The sequence below is a fragment of the Canis lupus genome, chromosome 20, assembly GCF_003254725.2.
Source record: "Canis lupus dingo isolate Sandy chromosome 20, ASM325472v2, whole genome shotgun sequence".
NCBI lineage: Eukaryota > Metazoa > Chordata > Mammalia > Carnivora > Canidae > Canis > Canis lupus.
The window spans coordinates 24,114,269-24,138,550 of NC_064262.1; the positions used below are offsets into that span (position 1 = coordinate 24,114,269).

At 40.5% G+C, this 24,282-nt stretch overlaps 1 protein-coding gene across 1 annotated transcript in view; it reads left to right on the plus strand.

Moving 5' to 3' along the window:
* Positions 1-16: 16 nt before the first annotated feature.
* SUCLG2 (succinate-CoA ligase GDP-forming subunit beta) overlaps positions 17-24,282 on the plus strand; it is a 254,313-nt gene continuing 230,047 nt past the window's right edge. The window contains exon 1 of the mRNA XM_025456519.3: positions 17-159. Coding sequence (XP_025312304.3) covers positions 76-159 — 84 coding nt within the window. The 5' untranslated portion in view covers positions 17-75. The remainder of the gene's footprint in view (positions 160-24,282) is intronic.

Genomic DNA, 24,282 nt, shown 5'->3' on the forward strand with positions numbered 1-24,282 from the left:
GTGGCCTCGGGCGCTGGGGGCGGGGCGCAGGGGCGCAGGGGCGGGGCCGCAGGGGCGCGGGGCTTCCTGTCTAAGATGGCGTCCCCCGCAGCGGCGCGAGCACGGACACTTCTGCGGGAGCTGGTGCTGCGGCCCCCGCTGCTGGCGGCCCGGTGGCAGGTGAGCGCGCCCCGCGGCAGGCGCCCCGCGGCCGTCCTCCCCGCCGCCTCTGCCTCCGCCTGCGTCCCGGCGGCGCGGGCGCTGCAGCACCTGGCTGCGCCCGGGCGCTCTGCCGACTGCCCCAGCGCCCCCGGCCCCCCCCGAGGCCGGTGCCCCGGTGCCCCGGCTCTGCCCAGGGCGCTGCACGGCAGCTGGCGGGGCGCGGCGCGGCGCGTCGAGAAGTCCTCGGGCCTCGGGCGCGTTGGAGCCCCGAGGGTCTAGCATCCGCGTGGCCGGCTCTGCCCGGGAGACGCCTCGCCCCCGGGGCGCGCGGCTTAGACCACGTGACGGGCCGGCCCGCCCCAGCCCGGCTGGGCTCCGCCGCTCGCCTCCCCCGGCAGCTTCCTCCAGGGTGACCGCTTTTTCAGACTTGAGGGCGCTTCAGTGGGTCGCACGGGCTGAGGGAGGAAAGTGGGAAACGCGCCGCCCTCTAGCAGGGAGCAGGGCTTCCCGTCACAGAGGCGGCCGAGCAGAGCCCTGCACGTCCCCTCCCCCCCACTTCCTCCCCGATTGCAGGCCTCGGCTGGATGGATGCTCAATACCTGTTGGAACTTGCCTTCCGCTGGATCTCACCTTCTGCAGGATGGCAAGAGTGTTCAGAAGGCTTCTGGGGAGTTTTGAGTTGGCGTTGACTCTTGGAGAAGTCACTCAATTGCCCGGTTTCTGGTTCTCCGTAAATAATCTCTTTCCCCTTTTATTTTTAAGGTTTTTATTTATTTATTCATGATAGACAGAGAGAGAGGCAGAGACACAGGCAGAGGGAGAAGCAGGCTCCATGCAGGGAGCCCAATGCGGGACTCCATCCCGGGACTCCAGGATCACGCCCTGGGCCGAAGGCAGGCACTATTCTGTATTTTTTGTATGAAATGGAGATTGATGCTAGTAACAGATTTTATTTTATTTTATTTTTTTAAGATTTTATTTATTCATGAGAGACACACACAGAAAGAGGTAGAGACACAGGCAGATGGTGAAGCAGGCTTCATGCAGGGAGCCCCATGTGGGACTCGATCCCGGGACTCCAGGATCACACCCTGGGCCAAAAGCAGGTGCTAAACCGCTGAGCCACCCAGGGATCCCTCTCTTTCCCCTGTTAAAGAAAGGGCAGGTGTGGGGCTCAGCCATACACAGCAGCGTCCTTGTTCGTTTTCCCGTTTTTGATTTATGAGAGGCAAATTATCACTCATGCAATTTATTTATTTGTTTTATTTATGTTATTTATTCATGAGAGACCCAGAGAGAGAGAGAGAGAGAGAGAGGCACAGACACAGGCAGAAGGAGAAGCAGGCTCCATGCAGGGAGCCGGACATGGGACTCGATCCCGGGACACCAGAATGATGCCCTGGGCTGAAGGCAGGCGCTATTCTGTAGTTTTGTATAAACTGGAAATTGATGCTAGTAACAGATCTTATTTTATTCTTTTAAAGATTTTATTTATTTATTCATGAGAGACACAGAGAGAGAGAGAGGCAGAGACACAGGCAGAGGGAGAAGCAGGCTTCATGCAGGGAGCCCAACGTGGGACTCGATCCCAGGACTCCAGGATCACACCCTGAGCCAAAGGCAGATACTCAACTGCTGAACCACCCAGGCTCCCCACTCATGCAAATTTGACCAGGATATGTATAGTATAGTTTTAAGAAAAAAATGAAAAGATAGCTACTAATGATTTTTTGAGTTACTCTAAGCTTTGGCTAATTATAACATATGTAAGGTTTCCCACCCCCCCCCCTTCTCTTTTCATTTCCTGACTTCTCATTTCTCTGTTTTTGTTAATGTAAATTTAAAAGGTGCTAATAGGTATTACTGTAATATCCTTAATAGGCACTTGACAGTATGGTGGGATAGCGAAAAGGAATGGCAGTTTTGTCTAATTAAAATCACTAATAACTATTGTAATAGAGTAAGGAGAATACCTCCAGGTGATCAAGTCCTATTCATTATTTAAGTGTTACAAAAAACAAGAACTGTGGTGCTAACTATGAGTGTAGACTTGAATTGATGAGAAACACGGGGCCCAGGGCAGTGAAAACTCAAGCAAAGCAAGTAGTTGTGCAGAGAAACCCAAGCATTTAGCTGAGGTGTGGCTGGGCTTTCTGCCTAACCAAGAGATGAGAGCCTGGACGCCACACTCTAGAGAATCTGGTTGGGGACAGATAGCCTTGGTTTGGCAAGAAGACTAGGTGAAAGGATCAGTTACGTCACTCCCATCTAGGTGCCCTGATTTACATTACTTGTGGTTGACCTGTTATCCTGGAAACACAAGGTTTCAAAGATGAGAAGTTTTTTGTTAGAGATAAGTAGATAGTGTCCAGGACACTCTTGCAAGCTTGGCACTAGCGAGCATCTAGTCCAACCAGCTCATTTCACAGGTGGAGACCTCGAGGCCTCAAGAAGTTCAATACTTGTTCAAGGTTATAAAGAGAGTTTGTGGCAGAGCCTATTCCAGAGCAGTTTGCTTCTATTACACGAGGCTGTTGTTTGGTGAGTGTAGACTTCCTCATGAAAATGTGTTATGTCACTATTTAGAGGTTAGTCTGCATGCCAAGTAGCAACTATATCATATCCAAGTCCTCGAAATACTGACACACTTTTATTATTTCTTTATAAACATCTTAGAATTGACAATAATAGGTGAGCATTGCTCATGACTTGTAAGGGACTTTTCAGTTCTTGGATACTTCTTTGTATTTGCTCCATCTGCGTCTCTTGATATTGTGCCTACATATTCCCTTGGCGGTGCCAAACATTACAATTGAACATGACCCCCCCTTTTCCCCACAAAACTTAAGAATCCTTAGCGTCTCAGGAATTTCCTGTCATTCTTGACTCAGACCTACTTTGTCCTGGACCTTGTGCAAAGCTGTTGGGTGTATGGAGGTGAAAGGTCCAGTTTCTGCTTAGAGAAGTAACTCTAATCACTCACAAAGGTACCCCAAAAATGATAATTTAACCCCCCCCCCCGTAGTTAAATTTAACATTTGACACCTATTCCTAAGGTATAATGTCATTGAAATTTTTTATTTACTCTGCTCTTAGCTTTAGTGTTTCGACTTAGGATTGATGTTATATTTTTAGAGGGCCCCCTTTAGCCATTTCTTATTTTACATATATTTTTTATTCAGCCTGTACCTAGGACAGGGCTGCTCTAAGTGCTCTAGAACCCACTGCTCTGGGGTTCATGAACAAAGCAGGCAGAGTATATGACCACATCATACTTTATTTTCATGGGGGTGGGAAAAGGCTAGACTGTACATACATAAATAATAAGATGGGTTCAGCCAAGGACAAAGGCTATGAAGAGAATAAAACAGGATCATGGGATGGAGAATGAATAGCTTAGCCAAGAAGGGTAGTGTAGATTAGATGGTCAAGGCAAACCCAATTTGACAAAGTGGGTTTTGTCTTTTTTTTTTTTTTTGGTTTTGTTTTGGCCTAATTTTTTTTATTGCAATATAACACATGTACTAAAAATGTACATATTCTAAATGAACAGCTTGATGAATTCTCACAAACTGAACATGCCCAGCTCACCAGATTCAGATCAAAAACTATTTTGCAGTATACTCAGAGGGGCCCCTGGTGTTCTACCTATTGCTACCTCCACCCTGGAAAGGGTAAACAGTCTCCAGACTTACACTACCATTCCATGGTTTTGTTCCTTTTTGTACTTTATGTAAAAAGTGGAATTATGCAATGTGTACCTGCATTCTGAATATTATGAGATCCTGGAGGTAACTTTTTGACTTTTTGACAGCTAAGTGACCTGAGTATTGACAAGTACCCAGCCAGGTGAAACTCTGAGGAAGAGTATGTTAGGCAGAGAAAAGAGCAAGTGCAAGGGCCTTGAGGTGGGAGTGAGCTCAGTGTGTTCAAGTAGTTAAAGAGGGAAAGTGATAGTACTAATAGTCTGAGGTAGGCAGGGGCCAGATCATCTGGGGATTTGCAGTATCTAATAGCTTTTTTTCCCCCCCTCTAATAGGAGCTTTTAAGAGCCTAGACTGGTTAAGTGACTTGCCCAAAGTTACCTAGTTTGTAAGGAATGGTTGGATCTGACCCTCAATCCTGGCTGCTAAAGAAAGACAAGGCATTTAAGATGGTATACTCATTATAGACCTAGGCTGGCTTTGAAACTTTTAGAGGGAATCTTCCATGAATTCACACTCCAGTAAAGATCTAACCATTGTTAGGGGTCTTTTCACAGATAAAGGCCATGTTGCCATGTCCAAATAGCCAGGAGAAGAGGGTGCTGCGTTACATGGCAGTGTAATGTAGCAAGGCATGGCCACAGTAGGCACAGAGATGAGCCCATTCCATTGGTCACGTCTTAGGCGAAATCTTGGTTGAGGGGACAGAGTTTAAATAGTTAATGATAGTTCTAAACATGGTATTGTTGCCTTTTTGTGTATTTTCCCTCTCTTAACGGCAGGGCAAAGTTCTTGGAGTTGCTCTGTTTTAAGAGAAGCAGAGACACTATGAGAAACACTGCCTGTCCGATCCCCAGCTATAGAATTGTTGTGTGGTTCTCTGTGAAGCTCAGAGCTTCTGTCCAGGAACTGAGAGAGGAACACGTACTGTTGGAGGAATCTGCTTGAACCTGTGCCCCTGCTGTTGTATACTTCAAAATGGGTGGCTCCAGTTGATTTTCTCCTCTTTCAGGAAGTAGTTGGGAGAAAGATGGATGCATGGCTTTTAGAAGTGGAGGACTACAGGTTCTGTGCAAGTCCTTATCAGCTAAATGAGTCTGTATTGGAAGTTGTGACTTACGTATATGTGCCTTCTTGCCTAAAAGAATAAGGATTTAAAAAAATTACATTTAAAAAATTTTTTCAAGATGAAGTACAGTTGCAATTTCTACCATTAGAAAAGGAAATCTATCTCAGATAATTTAGATGCTAAACTATTGACCTTCTGTGTAGGGAAAGCCCTTTAAGTGTTCCAAATTGGTTTTGTTTACTGTAAATGAAACTTATCTTTTTACGGGCAAGTGATGGAGTGCACAGACCCAGAGTAGTGAAAATTTTGCTGCCCCTGTATCCTAGCCCAGTTCTGCAGGCACAATGCCCAGAAAGTCACTGAAATAGTATCTCATAATTTGGGGAGAAAGAGAAGTTATGTAACTAGCCTGAGATCACTTGTCCTTCACTTCTCTTTACTACTCAATGTGGAATTGTCACTTGATTTATTGCTTTCTGTTACTCGATGGAAATGTTTTGCCTGAAGAACTGGAGAGATTTGTACACATTTGAGCAAATGGTAAAATCAATATACTAATGAAATTTTGGGAAATAATACTCAAGTTAGTCTGGTGAAGAAGAAGTGGGGAGGCATTTCAGGTGTAGTGGGCTGCAAGCAAAGGCAGAGGGCAGAGAGAATGCGGTAAGATTAGAGGACTCATTGCCACTGGTTTGGTGTAGAGAAGAGAGAGGCAGGTGAGTAACCGAAGGGGAGGGCTGATGGTGATCTTTTAGGAAAAGGAGGAAGGAGGATGAGCCGTACAAAGCCTGGAACTCAGCACACATAAAACTCTGTAACTAAAAACAAAGCAAATATTGTTCATTTAGTTCATTTTCTGAGCATTAGTCTGTGCCCAGTGTTATTTGGTGTAAGCTCCCTGAAGGTGGAAACTATATTGATTCAGCTCTTCAGTGTAAATCCACTGCTTAAGAGAGTGCTGGGCATAGAGATGCACTTCATTAATGAATGCTGTGTGGCTGAGTGAATGCAAAAAGACGATTCGGGGGTTCTCCTCGGGGCCTCATCATTTGGTGGCAAAATTGGCATTAAACCAATAATTATACCAGGACATTGTGAGTGCTGCAGTAGAGCTGTGTTGTTGGTCTTCTAAGACACTGCTTGTTCATGCTTTGGGGTACCTGCTGTGCCCTCCCCCTGAAACACTGTTCCCTCTGATCTCAGACAGCGTTCCCTTCCTTCATTCACCTCTCCAAGTCAATGTTAAATCTCCAGACAGGGCTTTTTATTTTATTTTATCTGATTCTCCCTCTCCCTGGGGATTATTCTCTGCTCCTTCCTTGCTTTATTTAGTAGTTTATAACACTTTACCTGATGGTTTACTCCGTGTTGTTTGTGTATTTATTTATGGTCTGTCTTCCTCTCTCGGCTACAAATATAAGATTGTAAGCTCTGTGAGGCCAAAGATTTTCTTACACACCACTGTTTCCCCAGCTGGCCTGACTAGGTGTAAGTTAGTAAGCTTTTGTGGTCTCAGTGAGAGGGTAGGGACGGAAGAGCCAGAGGCAGGGAAAGTAACAGGTTGAGCAGTGATGCAGATAATTGAGGCAAGAGAGGAAGGAAGGGGCTGTGGAAAGTCTATTTGTGAAAGGGTTTTCATAATAGGACTCTTCATTCTGCATGTGTGCAGAGACCTGTGCAGAGGGATCTCTACACATTATTTCTTTAACCCTTGCAAAATTACTGCAGAGTAGATTGTACTGTCTTCGTGATACATATAAGGGAACAGTCATAAAGGAGTCACAGAGTCACTTACTTAAACCACAGTGCCAGAGAGTCACCTGCCTCATGCTGACAAACCACATAGGCTGTTAAAACATTAAACTGTATTGCTAAAGGATCCTGTTTGGGTAGAACCATCCAGTTATGCTGATTGCTTACATTTATTTCCCCATCTCTTTGCCCCGAGTGGCAGGCACCTTTGGTCGTTTGGGCTTGTGCTGACTCAGGTGTACCAAACAGTGCTGCACGGTCGTCTTCTCCAGGCTCTTACCTCTCCTCCCCTGGCTTCAGAGTCTGGGAAACAGTAACAGAGGAGCAAAGGGTAGGAGTTCTGTGTTCAGATAGAACTGAATAGATAGACCTAGAAATCCTGGGTCTGCCAGGTTCTTGCTTTGAAAATTATTGAACTTGGCTGAAACTCTATTGTTCTCTGCAAAGGGATAATTCTCATAGATAGTTACAAAGAGTATGTTTGACATTGTAGTGATATAGTTGGCTCACGATGATTATTTCTCTTACGGTGAATTTGAAGCTAAATTTACTTTCATTTTTTTTTTAACCTTTATTAAGCTAGAGACATTTTCCATTTTCGGATCTGATAAACTTGTATTGTTTGCTGCCACCTCAGGGTTAGGCACTGGCTTGGTGTTTCCATATGTTTTATTTCACTTAATCCATGCAACAATCACGTGAGATAGAGATGATTATCTGGGGAACTTGAAGCTCAGAGAATCCAAAGCCAGCTTCCTGCGCCCCAGGTTGTTCATTATTGCACGATGGCATGAAGTGAAGGTCTGTAGAGGCCCAAGGTGGGGAAGGTCACATGGGGAGCTCAGTTGCACCATCCTGGATGTGGCTTATTCCTGAAATGTTTGCACATCTTGGGGCTGACTTAGTAGTGATGGCTTCCGGACCTGATGTGCGTCAAAGATTTGATGTGGGAGGACACTTAAAGAATAGACCGTAGTCAAAACATATACCAAAGAACAACTAGCACATGTCCTTTGCTGCCTGCCCAAGTGCAAAGCACTGCTGTTAGGTTTCAGGAATGCTGGAGAAGTTGTGAAATTGCGTTGCCTTTGTAGGCGGGGCTTTGGGGAATGCTTATGGAGGATGGAGTTTCCTGGTATTTTGAGTTCAGACTTTGGTCAGTCTGCTGATGTCATGGCCAGCTTTTGCCTTTTTCTAGAGATAGTTCCAAAAGTAAAGCGCTTTAAGCACCAGTCATGAAGGCATAAATTTCTAATGTTTAGCTTTAGAATTTATTTTTATTTTAAAATATTGGAGTGATTTGGTGTAATGTATAAATCAATCCTGGAGACATCGTAAAGCATTAGGAGTAGGTCTGTGTAAGTGTGGGACCTGTGAGTGTGGGTGGGATGTGGATCTGTCCTTTCTTTTCTCCACTTCTCCATGTGCTTGATCCATTTCCATTTTGGGGGTGTGGGTTGTGCCCAGGGTTGTGACTCATGGGCACTGAGGAATTTCAGGAGGGATTTTGAGCTGTCTTGTGGATTTTGAGGTGGGAGAGAAGTCAGAGATGAGGCTGGAAACCTAAGCAGGGACAGGCACCATTCTGCTGATTCTGGTGAGTCTGGTAGTTGAGTCAAGGTTTGTTCTTGAGGGCAATGGGGAATCATTGAAGAGTTAGATAGTGAAGCAACAGGGTCAGTTTTATGCTTTAGAGTACCCTTTCTGCAAATAAGATGAAGAGGGTTTGAGAAATCCAAGCATGGAGATCACTGGGGGACTGTTGCACTGATTCAGTGCCATTAGTAATTATGTCAGGAGACTGTACATAAATCAGGACTGGGATCAGACTGCCTGAGTCTAAGTCTTGCCTTCAACATTGATTATTTTTGTGACCCGTAACAATTATACATTTTTTTTAAAGATTTTATTTATTCATTTGAGAGAGAGAGAGAGAGAGCGCCTGAGTGCAAGCAGAGGGAGGGGAAGAGGAAGAGGGAGAGAGAGAATCTCAAGCAGATTCAGCTCTGAGTGTGAAACCCGACATTTCACAACTCTGAGATCATGACCTGAGCTGAAATCAAGAGATGGATGCTTGCCCAACTGCACCACCCAGGTGCCCCGACAATTACATATTTTATTATAAGATTAACTTTTTCATGTTTCAGTTTTTCTGAAAATTGAACTTTTTTGCACACTTGTGATTGACATATTTCTTTTTTTTCTTCCAGTGGTGCATAAAATGGGAGAAGATGGGCACTTGAATCAAAATTAGCTTGACTGCATAATTTATTGTTTATTGCCAAATTGAGATACTTGAGAGTGAATGTGAGCCTTGTGAGTAATTCACTAGGACAGCAGGTATAACAGAAACAAAGACCGTCTCTGGAAAACCAACTGAATTGGACTAAATGTCGGTAATGGGGATAGGACAGAAAGATTGGCATTATTAGGGCAATAGACTGGGCAGGAGCCACGGTTTCCAAGCTGGGTCCCCATTGCTGGCTTCTTATCCTGTGCTGAAAGCAAAAAAGGTGATAAGAGGCTGTTTACCATCCCAGAGTGGAGAGGGTGTGAGGATCCACTCTAGTTAAAAAAAATCTCTGCTTATCTCTGCTTCTAGAACCATGTACTTTGTCCCTATGCCCAAGTGTTCCCTGGACACCTTGTTATGGTCTCAGAAAAGGAACATGCAAATAAAACAGAAATAGAAAACCTCATAAATCTGCCCACTTTACTGGGCACAGGTTTCTAAACCTGAACACAGTGACAGTGACAGGCTTTTCCAAGTCCCAGGCCTTTTCTGATATTAAGGACATCCCAGCCCCTATTGAAAGGATGCAGTCTGGCTTAGTTATTTCCCTTCTGTGCTAGTAGTCTTGTGTGGGTGCTGTTGCTTCTTAAGTCTTCTTTGGTTGAAAGAGACCTGCTTGGACATATCTCAAGGAAAATAAAAGTTTATTGAAAGGGATGTGTACTAGAACTCAATACTAATCTTCCTTGGTGTTGGCTCTTTTGTGATTATTCTGTAGTGTAACTGGTCACTTATCATGGTTACATCTCTATAACTTCTGCCTGCACATGATTTTTAAAAATTTTTATTTAAGTTCAATTAATTAATATATAGTATATTCTAAGTTTCAGAGGTAGAGTTTAGTGATTCATCAGTTGCATATAACACCCAGTGCCCATCACATCATGTGTACTCCTTAATGCCTATCACCTAGTTACTCCATCCTTCCAACTGAGCAACCCTCAGTTTCCTATAGTTAAGAGTTTCTTAAGGTTTGTCTCCCTCTCTGATTTCATCTTATTTTATTTTTCCCTCCCTTCTGCTATGCTCCTCTATTATGTTTCTTAAATTCCACATATGAGTGGGTGCCTGGGTGGCTCAGTGATTGAGCATCTGCCTTCGGCTCAAGGCGTGATCCCCAGGTCCTGGGATTGAGTCCCACATTGGGCTCCCTGTGAGGATCCTGCTTCTCTCCCTGCCTGTGTCTCTGCCTCGCTCTCTCTGTCTCTCATGAATAAATAGATAAAATCTTTAAAAAAAAATTCCACATATGAATGAAATCATATAATTGTCTATCTCCGGTTGACTTAGTTCGCTTAGCATGAAACCCTCTAGTTCCATCCAGGTTATTGAAAATGGTAAGATTGATTTTTGTTGTTGTTGGCTGGGTAATATTCCATTGTGTATGTATATATACCACATCTTTACTCATTCATCTACCAATGAACATCTGGACTCTTTTCATATTTGGCTATTGTGGACATTGCTGCTATAAACACTGATGTACTTGCACATGATTTTGATTATCCATTTCCTTGTCCACTATAGCCTCCTGTCCCCAAAACATTATCCAGTTTCTGTCTCCCATAATGTTATACTTCTATTAAGAGAATCTCATTTGTCTAGTGCATCCTTTTGTATTCAGGTTTGGATCACGGGCCAGCTGAAAGATCAGCTGTTTTGCATAAGGTATCTTCCTCCGTCCTACAGCACATGGCCGATGTGGGGAGCTCTTAGGAACAGCATCATGGCTTCCCCAAGTAGCAGAGCTCAAGGCGCAGTGTTGGTGGGGTGGCCTGATCCATTTAGAGCATCATGATATTTTCCATCATTCATGAACTGCTGCTAACCTATCTTCTCTTTAAGATCACATGTTTATGGTTGCTTTCTTTTTCACATTTCCAACTTTCTAAAGATTTTCTTACTATTCACCTTTTTGATCTGTGTTGGACTGATTTACCAGACTTGCAGGTGATGGCAGTGGCCTTTGTTTTTTAGGCTGTTTTCTTATGATTAAAGTGAAAAGTATTTCTCAGGAAGGAATAATTAAATGGGAAAATGGGATGTGAGAAGTCAGCTCATTTATCCAAATAGCCAAATGAGTATTTTTAAGACACATAGAACAATAAGCTTCATACAGGCCCAGAAAACACTTCTTCAGCTTTGTTTGAAACAATATTCTGAGTTGAAATAACTCAATTTCTCCTGGTTTATCTCCATTTTATGCTTCCCAAAGAGAATTTGTTTGGGTCTTTTTGCCGCCACTCAATAATGAGCTGCCTTATTGGGCAGATCTTTTAAGCCACCTGCAGAGGCTGCTGGGTCCCACATCAGTCCCTAGTATAGTCAGCTGGGATTCAGGGGGAAGGATTCATTTCATTCAAACCAATGGTCTTGTGAAAATTATTTATGTATTTTACTTGTAAGACACTTTTCTCCCCCCACATTTCAACATCTCTGAATTCCAGATATGTTTTACACTTGTGTCATATATTGATTGGCAGTTTTTTTCCAGTGGTACATAAAAGTGGTACAAAAAAGTTGTTGGTTGTTAAATTTGATGAAATTACCCTGTGCCTGAGTTTCATCATCTGCAAAATGGGAAAGTAATACTGACCTGTCAGTTGCACTGAGCATTCACTGAGCTCATGCACACCATCTTAGCACTGTGTCTTAAATTATCAATAAATATCAGTGATTGGTTTTGGTATTATTATCACTAACTATAGTCAGAGAGGCTTTATTTTCATAAAAAGCCCACTTAGATCTTTTCCCTACCTTCCCTCTAAATCTTTGGTGCCTCAGTTTACAAGGAAGTTGAGCCATGGAAACAGAGTAGAGAGTCAGAAGAATCAAGGTAGGCAATAACATGAAAGAAGAGTGAGAGGCTCCTTGTGGTGCCTTGTGTGTGCTCAGGAGTAGAGGAATGAAATGAAATCTCTTGGGAAAAGGACTTTCCTGTCCTGAATACTGAGTAGGAGTGGAGACCAGATTTTTAGCCTTATCAGAAAATATTAGTTTTCGCCTGATCAATGGAAATATCTTCACATTTGTATAAGGAAACTGGTATCTTTTGCTTGTTGCCACCGTCTTCTGATCCTCCTCTCCTAATTGCTGTCAAGATGCTATAGTTACAACTACCTGGACTTTGAAGGACTTATTTGGGCTACCTTACCTTTGAAAGGGGAGGAAAACTATGTTTAATATGTACTCTCATTCCACTCTTAGGGCTTACATAGGCTTTAAATAAGTAATATAAAGAAAGCTGAAAGTTATTAATTATTTTTGATTAAGGGGATAAACTATTAATGGCGAGTGTTTCTTTGATACAGTTCAGAACTCTTTTAAAAGTGATATATCATTAAACTTGAAACCAACAATACAAAGAAAAGAAGAATGAATTTTTCAGTTAACTTTTTTATAATTAGCATGAAAAATAAATGTGCTATTTGGCTAATTAGAAAAATTAGATAAATTTTGTGATAGCGAAGCTACAAACCAATTATCCTCACTAATTTAAAAATGATGAAGAAGGGTTCAATGACTAAGTGTTGAATAGGCTCCTTTGGAATGGAGGCAGAAATCTTATGATTGGTCCTTTGGGGAGGCTGAGCCAAAGGTTTAGATTCTGATACCAAATCAGATGTAGGCTTTCTAACACCACCAAGCAATTCTCCAACACCAATTGGGTGTCCTATAATTCAACTCCATTCTGATGCTGTTTACTGGAGATAGCATCAGATCCTACATGTTAAGAACTAAATCCTAAAACCTGTGGCTCCTGCCTCCCCCTGCCCATCTCAAGTCCAGATTGTCAGGTGTGCTTCTGACCGACCATAGATTGGAGGTTCCCCTGATCTCCTCCTCCTCAGATTCAGTCAGTTTGCTAGAGCAGCTCCTAGAACTTACAGAAACATTTCACTTACTAGATTACTGCTGGTTTGTTATAATAAAGGATATAACTCAAGAATAGCCAGGCAGAAGAGATGCCTAGGGCAAGGTATGTGAGTAAAGTTGTATAGCTTCCATGTTCTCTGAGTGAGTTTACCAACTCCAAAGATCTCAGAATCCCATAGGTCAGGGATTTTTATGAGGCCTCATGACAGAGGCATGATTGATTAAATCTTTGGCCCTTGGTGATTGAACTCAATCTCCAGCCCCTCACACCTACCCTAAGAGGGATGTGCCTGAAAGCTCCAACCCTCTGATCACTTGCTTGGTTCCCCGGGCAACCAGCCCTCATCTCTAGATAGGGTCCAAAAGTCACCTTGTACACATAACAAGAAGATCCCTTTATCACTCTCATCACTTAGGAATTTCCAGGAGTTTTAGGAGCTCCATACTAGGACCATGGATAAAGACCAAATACGTGTTTCTTATTACAAATAACAGTATCAAAGGTACTTTTAGGATTGGAGCACCAGATCCAAAGTTCCTAGCAGGGCATATTGTGCATGTAATGGATGCTTTCTTTTTTATCCAATAAAGGTTTATGGTGAGGCTTTTATGAGTGGTATAAAATTGATTTTATAACTGTATTTTATATAAAATATAATTTTAATGTGGGGGAAAACTTACAGAGTTAAACTTCAGATACAGATGAGAGAATTATTAAGTTCCTTTTTCATTAAAGGGCTGCAAGTTGAGTATGACATTTCATTTATCTTAATATTGGCAGTATATCAATAATGTTATGTCTACAGTAATCCATGAGTTACAGTATTTCTTTCTTGAAGATATTTTGTTCTTTGCTACAGGATGAATCTATTTCCCCCCAATAAACTTCAAAGTCTTTTTTTTAATAGGTCAGAAAAGAATCCCTTTACAGGAACTTTGAAGTTTTAAATAAGCAACATTGTTATAATTTAAGTAAAATTAATTATGAATGCAAAGCTGTGTTTTTGTGATTGAATTTGGGATATTAGGGAAGTAGCAAAGGAACTGCAGTTTTGATTCAAAATTCGACCCTGCAAATGCCTTTTATGTCTCTGGAAACTTTGTTTTTGCTTTCCAAGTCTCTAAAGGTCCTAAAAATATGAATGTATACACATTTTACTTTTTATTTAAGAATTTTTATTATTTAATTTTCTATTGTGGTAAAATGTAACAAAATTGTCATTTTAACCATTTTTAAGTGTATATTTTTATGGCATGAAGTACATTCACATTAAGTACAGTGTTGTGTAGCCATCACCACCATCCATCTCCAGAACTTTTTCATCTTCCCTAACTGAAATTTTGTACCCATTACACACTAACTACTCATTTCCTTCTCCACCAGACCCTGCAAACTACCATTCTACTTTCTGTGTCTATGAATTTCACCACTCTAGAACCTCATGTAAGAGAAATCATACAATATTTGTCTTTTGTGACTGGCTTATTCTACTTAGCAAAATGCCCTTAACTCACGTCTATGCTATAGCAAGTGCCAGAATTTCCTTCCTTTTTAAGGCTGGATTATATTCAATCTTATGTATAAAAATGCAATGTTTATATGAATGTGTAATGTTTTGTTGATCCATTCATTCATCAATGGACACTTAGGCTGCTGTCACCTTCTGGCTATTGTGAATAATGCTGCTATGAGCATGAGCATACAATGAATATATATTTTGTGTTAACATTCTCCTAAGTAGAAATGTTGTCTGGTGTGTAGTTTGAGCTACATTTCCTATTTCCCATGCCTGGTTAAAATGTTTAAGAAATACCTTTACTGTTAATATTCTATTAAATATTCATATTCTTTTATTCTTCCAGTGAGTATTTGTTAAATGCATAATAGGCATGCTTATTAGGCCCTGGAGATGATGGGTTAGCAGGAAGCTTGGGCTTATGTGGCAGTTGTTGCCTTTAAGGAATGTATACAGTCTAGTCTGGTGGAGACTGCTGAGAAATGGGCAATTATAGGGAGAAGTGTTTGGTGTTCCCAAGGGTTTTGCCAGGCACTTTGGAATGCAGCTGTAGCGTTTCTCTGGAACTCACCCACACTGTGGCTGTTCATAGTGTCTGTTTGGATAACGTGAAGTTGAGCACAAGTAGGAAGAGGCTCCTGACATTTCTTCAGGACACTCATGGGCCAAGCCTGATGCTGTGCACTTGAAGAAGATTGTCTCCTTGAGTTCTTATAGTGACCCTGGGAGGTAGGTATTCTTATTGCCATCACCAAGCCCATTTTAAAAAGAAGCAAACTGTTTCAGAGACTTTACACAGAACTGTTGTCACAGCTGTTGTCCCACGCAACTCCTTGGGTTGCCACTCACATTGGTCTAGTCATTTGTGCCTTTCGTGAATTGAGTGGTATCTCCTCCAAAAACAAATATATGCCTTCATGGCCTAACCCGTAGTACCTCAAAATGTGATCTTATTTCGAGATTGGATCTTTACAGAGATTATCAAGTTAAATGAGGTTACAGTGGGCCCTAAACCAGTAAGACTGGTGTCCTTATAAAAAGGAGAATTTAGACTCGGAAATGGTGGTAGAGAGAACATCTGAACATGGAGAAAGAGATGATGGTGATGCTTTAATGAGCCGTGGAGTACCAAAGAAGGCCAGCAAACCACCAGAAGCTAGGGGAGAAGCATGGAACAGATTCTTCCTGACAGCCTCAGAGGGAACCAATCCTGATGACACCTCCCTCTCAGAACTTTGAGACAATACATTTTTTTGGAGCTCCACTGGTACTTTGTTCAGGCAGCCTTAGGAAAAGAATGTAATAATGCCTTCTGGTGTTTTGTGGTATGCAAGTTTCTTGATTCGCCTTGAGCTTTTCCACCTGGACTCTTTTGGGATCTCTGAGCTTTCCTAAAGATGCACATCTTTTATAGCGGCTTAGAAAGCCAGCTCATTGACCATGAATACAAGTCGTCTTGCTTTATGCTTCATATACTTGTTTTTGCACCAAACATTGTTTGCCACTACGTTATTCACCATTGTTGGTTTGAGAAGCTCTGAGGATTTCTGAAAGTGAAATCAATTTAAAGCAAGAAGAGTTGCATTTGAGAGAAGTGGGTACTGCTGATACCACTTCCTAAATAGGAACTCTAGAAATATTTTGAACTGCAGCAAAAAATTGAAATAAATACAGAGCTTTACTTATTCAGATATGTCAATTCTGGTATTTTTCATTTAGCCTAAGTGGAAAACAAACCTCATTATTTTTTTGTTCTCACCCAGCTCTTAACCATTCTCTTTATTCAGACAGCTCGTCCAAGGTTAAACAAAAAACTACATTTTAAAACTCATGTACGGGCCTTTTAAAAACAGTTACATAACTTAATCCAGCTGATTTTACAATCAAAAGCATAACACAAGCACTGTTTTTCTTCAGTACTATAAAGTTGAAATTTAAGAATAATCAGCATGCAATCAAAAGCTGATTATAAGTGAACAATAATGAACATAAAAGTAAAATCAATTCTGAGGGTTATAATGAAAGAAAAAAAAAGAGTAATAGCAGTAGTTGAAAAAGGAAAGTAATAAAAAGAGGTTATGCTAATAGGCAAATAGTGGATGAAAATCAGTCAGTGGCAGTGTTCCATGGAATTCTCCAAGAGTTTGGGGGAAAATCGGAGCAATAAAGATTATAAGAATAAAAATGTATATACTTGTTTAGATTTACTGCCATAGATGAAGACATCTAGGAAAAGTCATTGTGAGTTTTAGGAATGAATCACATCTTGTTCTTGATGCTGGAAGGTGGCACGGAGAGAAAGGGTTCGGTTGTATCTGATTGTAGCCCACTCATCAACTGTGTGGCTTCAGGTAAGATATTCAACTTCTCTGAGACTCAGTTTCCTCATTAAATGGTTTAATATTTATTGTGCGTTGGTTGTGTGTCAGGAATTACGCCATGTGCAAGGTGCATATAAAATGTGGCTACTAAAGCAGTGCATCCCAGAGTGCAGAGAGCATACCATTGGTCCTTATGCAAGATTAGGTGATACAAAGAGGTAGCATCAGATACCTGCGAATCACATAGTGAGGAAGTTAGTCTCTCTGAAATATCATTGAAACCTTAAGATTTCGTCAAAGAGAGTTTTTGGTTCTGTGCCAGGACTTTTTACCTGGACTAGCCTGAGCTGAACCCTTTTTATTTTTAGATTGTGTTGATATTTTACCATCTACTTAGGCAAACAATATAGGTTTAAAATAAAGTTCCTTAATAAGTTAAAACCAACCACATAAAGAAATTAGTAATCATATTAGTGTTTTGTGGACGTAGCAGGAATTGTTTATAAGCAATTGTCATTTGAAAAACTTTGAACCAGAGTAACCTGTAAATTTCTCTCAGTTTGTGTTCCCTGGTAGCAGATAGTGAGAAAAGGATTCATGTAAAAGTGATTTTTTTGGGTGGGGTAGGTATTTCCAGAAATATCTGGAAGGGGATCAAGAAGTTGAACCAGTCGGAGAAGAAGGATAAGGAGGATGTATTATTCAGCTGAGACTCAACGAAGGCAATTTTGCTTTTTTCCCCAGGACAGATTGGGATATAGTGTATGTACATTACACACTGGAGTTGTCCCCAGTAGGGGCAAGGAAGTTGAGCTATTTATACATCATCATCCCTCCCATCAGGATGTAAATTCTGGTACTTCTGGTTCTCTGTAGCTCAAGGGAAGTGCATCAGCACTCCATGACAAAGGGCCACAGGGGCTGGCTTCTGGGGATAGGAACACACAGGGACAGTGCAGAGGGATCTGAGGTCATGTGGGTGGAGCCCTGATAGAATCTGCTCTGAGTCTGTTCCAAGTGACATGTAAGCCACTTGTTAGCTTTGTGCACTAGACATTTAGTTTAATCCTTCATGTCTTGGTTTCCTCGTCTGGTTTAGAATAACAGTAGGAAAATTTAATTCTTCTGATGAAATTCTAGAATGTTAGAATCGTTAGGCATCTTTGACATTATCTCTTACACAATAGAGCAACTGCATTGCAGAGAAGTTAAATGTGGAAGACCATTTGTGCTGCATTGGTCATAGCAGGAACTTGAACCCTTGTCTTCTGCCTCCTATTCTAGGGCACTTAGAGCTTCTATTTCAGGCGAGGTAAAGGTACTTGGGTCTTTGGATATATTTTGTTTTTGATGTGAACTCAGTGGTTTGTGTTTCTACATGGCCTTGCTTGGTTTTTAAGCTTTTCTGATTTAAGGGCCATTTGAGATTCTGCAAAGAGATATTGAACATTTGGTTTAACATTCCCATGGTCTTTGGCCTAATAAATCCTGGCTGAGCTTTTCTGTCTATCTTCATTAAGAAGATATTTCTCTCAAAACTTGGTATTTTGGTGAAATGAGTTTATATATTTTTTTTGTTCAGAGGCTTTCTTCTTACAGGTTTGAAGTGTAATGGACCACAGGAACCTGGAGGCATACCAATTGGTCATAGTCTCCGTAACATTTATAGCATGTTGATCAAATAAAAGTTGCTGAAATGGGTTCAGGTGGTTGATGGTAACAGATTTGTTTCTCTTAGCTTCTTTTCTGTGGTTCTCTTAGGAAAAAAAAATAGGTGCTGAAGTTTCTCGTGACTGTTTAAAGGATCTCACATAAGTGGTTTGTAGAATCTTGGAGGAACTTTGAAAAGGATTCAGTCTTAATGCAGAAGGCAGAGCCATTTTATATGGGCAGTGAAAACTTGTTTATGGTCACTGGAACAGAAATCTGTGCGTTTTCTTTTATGCTAGATTATGGCTGTTACATGGAATCAAATTAGTGTTTTATTTAAATACTTTGCATTTGCCTTTAGTAATAAATACCGTAACTAAGACTGCAAAGCTCTATGTATAATTTGGTGGGTGAAGAACACAGGCCATGGGCTGTGGGATGAGGGACCTAGGGAGAGGATGATATAAGAGTATAAACTTTTTAAGTTTTAAACATGAATAAGAAAAAATAAACGTGAATAAGGTCTGAGGGTCTAATTATATCATGGTGACTATAGTTGATAACCAATGTATTTTATAATTGAAGTTTGCTAGGAGGGTAGAATTTAAGTATTATCACCAAAAAAAAAAAAATGGATGTGATAATTCACTTGATGGGGGGAATCCTTCCACATATATATATATCAGATTATTACACTGTATACTCTAAATATCTTACACTTTTGTCAGATCTTGGTAAAGCTAGGGAAAAATTAAGAATTAAGCAATAAAAAGGCAAAACAAAATAAAATAAAAAATACAGGCTCAGGCACCTGGGTTCTAGTTCTGACACTGACCCTACTAGTTGTGTGTTCTTAGGCAGTGAACTTAAACTCTTAAAATTTTATTTTCTACCTGAATTGATAAAGGAACCACACAACAGGTGGGGGGCTGGAGTGGTGTGAAGACTTACAGAGGTAAAGACTGCTGGGCATATAGTAAGCATTCAGTAAATGGTGGTGATGTTGATGGTGTTAGGAGTACTAGTTGTTTTGTTAGGAATGATAATAATGCATTTTGTCTTTTTGTTTAATAAGTTGGACATTTTCTTATCATTTTACATATGGGCATGCTGTGAAGTTGCTTTCCTCAAAAAGCAAGTTAAATAACTTACAATAAATAACACATACATACAAATTTGGCAAGGAAGAATCATTCTGATTGTATTGTCTCTGGATCATCAAAAGTGTGTCTTAAGAGAGTGAACTAGGTACTATATTGTATATTAACAACCTTCATGTTTCCTCTTTGCCCCACTGTGGCCTCCATTCTCTTTTTTTCCTCCTGTATGTGGCCTCAGCATGCAAACACAAACTCCTGTGTTTATATTGCACTGGACTATGAGGTCCCCTCAAACCTTGGGCTTGCATGCTTTTGCACATTATGTTTCCTCAGCTGGAAATGGGCATTTCCTGACATCTCTCTTTACTATCTTTGACATTTAACCCAAATGGTACTTCTTATAATGCTTCTGTATTTACTACTATTATTGCTCCCCTACCCCCTTCAGCAGCTGAGTGTCTTTCATCTTTGTATCTCTAGCATCTAGTACATGGAAGTTCTATAGAATGAGTATGTCCAGTTGCTGGTTAACAGAGGTTTATAGTTAATTGAAGATAAGGACTTTGCTGCTTTTGATGGATAATTATTATCTTTAAATTATCCAATAGGGGAGCACCCGGGTGGCACAGTAGGTTATGCATCCCACTCTTCATTTTGGCTGAGGTCGTGATCTCAGGGTCGTGGGATCAAGCCCTGTGTTGGGCTCCGTGCTCATCAGAGAGTCTACTTGAAACTCTCTCTTCCTCTTCTTCTGCCGCTCTCACTCATCCTCTCTCTCTTTCTTTAATCAATCAATCTTTTAAAAAAATATCCAGGAGGAAGTTAGGGTACCTTGATGGCATCATCAGAACTTGAAAAGTTGAGAGAATAATACTCTGTTTCATTTAATTAAAAAATGCTCATGAATATCAGATAAAAATTTGAGAAAAAAAATCAGATATTGCTTCCGGACATTTTCCTCCAGCCTCTCCCTGCCTCCATCATGTGAAAAACCAATTACTTCATCCTTTTACCCGAGAAGCCCTTTAGTAAGTGTGATTTGGAATAAATTGTAAGGGAGAACTTAAGTGTTGATATTTAATATCTGTTCTTAATTTTTAGGGCTGGGGAACTTTGTCCTATACCTTTAGTTGACACATCTTTTGTATATTATTCATAGCCTGTAGCATGCATTTGAATTAGAATTTAGTATGCTGAATGGCAACCTTGCAGATAAACATGAGCATAGTTGGAAAAGGCTTTGGTTCTAATGTGAGATTGGCTTCATAGAGAACAGAGTTATTTGAATCCTCTTTTGGTTCATGTCATTGTCCTAATCCTAACTTCGTTTAGTTTTCAGAGTTTACTTGGTGGCTCCTGATGTTTGCATTTATTTTGTGGTATAAAATGAAAGAACGAATGACTCAGTGAGATAAACTGTTTGAGGGGGTAGCAGAACCAAAACTTAGTCTTTTAAAAAATATTTCATTTGTTTGGGTGTGAAAACTATTTTAGGGAGAAACTCTCTTGATTTAAAAAAATGCTTTGTATTTTGTTATCATCTGGATATTTTATGTCTCTTTGCCTACCAAGTCTGGCTTTTCCTGTCACTAAGCTAAGTTTTTATTAACTATCTCAAAATAGGATGTTTTCTAGCTTGACAGGTAGCAATTGGCTTTACACCGAAACTTCAGTTCTGTTGAAAGTTTGAGAACATTTTTTAAAAACTATTTTTACGACTAAAATAATATTTTGAAGACATGAAATTGCTAACATACAAAGACTGATAGAAAAGCATAGTCTTGGATAAAGCCTATGTGTATTAATATTTTGGATGTCTGGTCTAAACAGGTAATATGCCATTTCTAAATTTATATCTGAATAAGAAAATTTATCTTGCACTTATTATAAAAAACTTTGAAACTACAGAAACATATTAAAATGCCATAAAGATTTCCTGTAATCACCTGCGCCCTAGAGAACATCATTGTAAATAATAGTGTGGACCTTTTCATTTTTTGGCACACGTGTGCATCAGGTATATATATGTGTTTTCTTTTAAACAAAATTAGAATCATACTAATTAGATAATTTTGTTTGTTATTTCCCTCCCACTTGACATCAAATCAGGAATACTAACCTATGCATTAAAATGTTTTGCAGGTATTATTTCTGATGCCAGATACTTTGGAGAAAAAGGAGGCTGCACTCACATAGATGTCCTAATTTATTTTGTCATTTGCTTACTAGTGGGCATTTATGTTATTTCTCATGTTGCACTGTTTTAATGTTGTGTTGAATATTCTTGAACATAAGTTTTTGTTTACTAACCAAATACATTTTTGAGTTGTTTTTTTTTGGATTGCCTTCCAGAAAGGCTGTACAAATTTATACTCCCTGTGGTGATTAACAATAACAGCAACAGTAGTGGCTCTTATTAATTGATAATTTATTATATATTATATGCTACATCCTAGTCTAAGCACTTTGTGTGGATTTACTCTTTACTCTTATCAATGCAAAGTATGTATGAGATCATCAGTATTAGGAACTGTCAAGTCATGAGCACACACAGAACAAATGTACACATATAAGGCTGCTTGCATGATGTGTCTTGTTTCTTAGTTGTCAGCTGCACACAAGGCATGAGATATCCAAAATGAGCCTTGTAAATGTAGATAATGCCATGTACATCAAAGTAGGTTTATTAAATGAAACTCCTCATTAAGTTGATTTTTTGTAACCTGATGGATGTATCTCAGGGTCTTAGTGTCTTACAAATAATTGGGATTGGGGAGGAGGACTGAAGCTTATTTTGTGCTGTGTTGCTCAGGTAAGCCTTTTAATTGAGCTTCACCAATGGAAGGTTTGTAGCAAGGAGGTCATGTGATTAGATTTCAGTTTCCAGAAGATGACTTTGGTTACTGGACTGAGTAGAATATAGCCACAAAAGTGAAGGCAGTGAGGCCAGAGTTAGGAGGCTGTTTGAAGTTCCTTTTTTTTTTTTTTTTTAATTTTTTTTATTTATTTACTTATGATAGTCACAGAGAGAGAGAGAGGCAGAGACACAGGCAGAGGGAGAAGCAGGCTCCATGCACCGGGAGCCTGATATGGGATTCGATCCCGGGTCTCCAGGATCGCGCCCTGGGCCAAAGGCAGGCGCCAAACCGCTGCGCCACCCAGGGATCCCTGTTTGAAGTTTCTTTGGAAAGATCCAAGATGCTTCTTAGACTTATTCATCAGGGTCATGGGAATACTTGTTAAATGCAGATTCCTGGGGCCCCTTGTGTATAAACTGTGCCTGAAACCCAGGAGTCTGCATCTTGACAAAATTTTCCATGTTAATTCTTAAGAATCATGGATCTAGTGATTGACTCTGGCATAGGAACAAGAAACATTCAGGTCTATGAATTTTTGACTAAGGGAAAAGAAATATTTTAATGCCTTCTCATGAGAACTCATTTGAGAGTATGTTTTGAAAAAATAGGGAATGTTTATTGTATGCTTAATATGTACCAGGCATTATCCTAATTGCTTTTGATAATTTTTTCATTAGTTTCAGAGACAAAATTTAGTGATTCATTAGTTGCATTTAACACCCAGTGCTCATTACATCAAGTGCCCTCCTTAATGCCCATCACCCAGCTACCCATCGCCCCACTCTCCTCCCTTCTAGCAACTCTGTTTCCTAGAGTTTAGGTTCTCTGATGGTTTGCCTCCCTCTCCATTTTCATCTTATTTTATTTTTCCTTCCCTTCCCCTATGTTCATATGTTTTGTTTCTTTTTTCTTTTTTAAGATTTTATTTATTTATTCATGAGAGACACAGAAACAGAGAGAGAGAGAGAGAGAGAGAGAGAGAGAGACACAGGCAGAGGGAGAAGCAGGCTTCCAGGATCACACCCGGGGCTGAAGGCAGTGCTAAACCACTGAGCCACCCAGGCTGCCCTGTTTTGTTTCTTAAGATAGTTTTTTTTTTCTTAAAATTTCCACAACTGGAAAAGCTCAGCATTAATAACCTAATTTCTAGGTGAGGCAACTGAAATCCATAGAATCTGGATATTTTCAGTTAGGATGCTTTTGGCTATGAGTAAAAACTCTGACTCAAACTGGCCTAAGTAATGAAGCCTTAATCATTGCATATATCAGGGACTCCAGAAGTAGGGTATGCCCCAGGTTAGGTGATTCAGTACTTCATGTATGTGATTGAAATCCCAGGATTTTTTGCTTCTCTCTGCTATAAAGGCTTTGGTATTGGTTCTACTTTCACTCTGGAAGCAAGATGGGGCATTTGTGGGAGAGAGAAAACATCTAGAGAAAGAAGATTTTTTTTTTTTTTGTTTTGTTATTCTCCTAGAGGGAGAAAGTTCTTTCCATAAACCTCCTATCAGGATTCTTGTCACTTGGTACTTGGGGAAGATTACATCATATGCTCATGCTGCAACAGTCCTTGTCAAAGACGTGGAGTTCACATATTTGGCTGAGACTGCTGAATGATTTAGAAAAGATACTGAGCAATCACTTAGTGTCTACTACAATATTGCTGGTGAGTAGCAGAGCTAGGATTTGAACCCTGTCTCTGTAGACCCCAGAGTCTTCATGATTTCTCCTATACCATATGCCTCCCTAAATATCTTTCTGTTTGCTATAAAGGCTTCCACTTGTACTTCTCCTTATTGGTTTCTTGATGGCCAGTAATCCCAAATTATGTTTAAGTGTCTACTTGCTAGCTTTCTTTATGGACCAAACCTGAGCTCCTAGCCACAATGAAAGGACTACATTTGCATTCAGCAGTATGCTGCCCTGTGGCAGTTTGAACAGTGGCACACTGTCAGCTAAGAGGTACAATGTCAAGTGTAACTGCAACCTGGAAATGTGTTG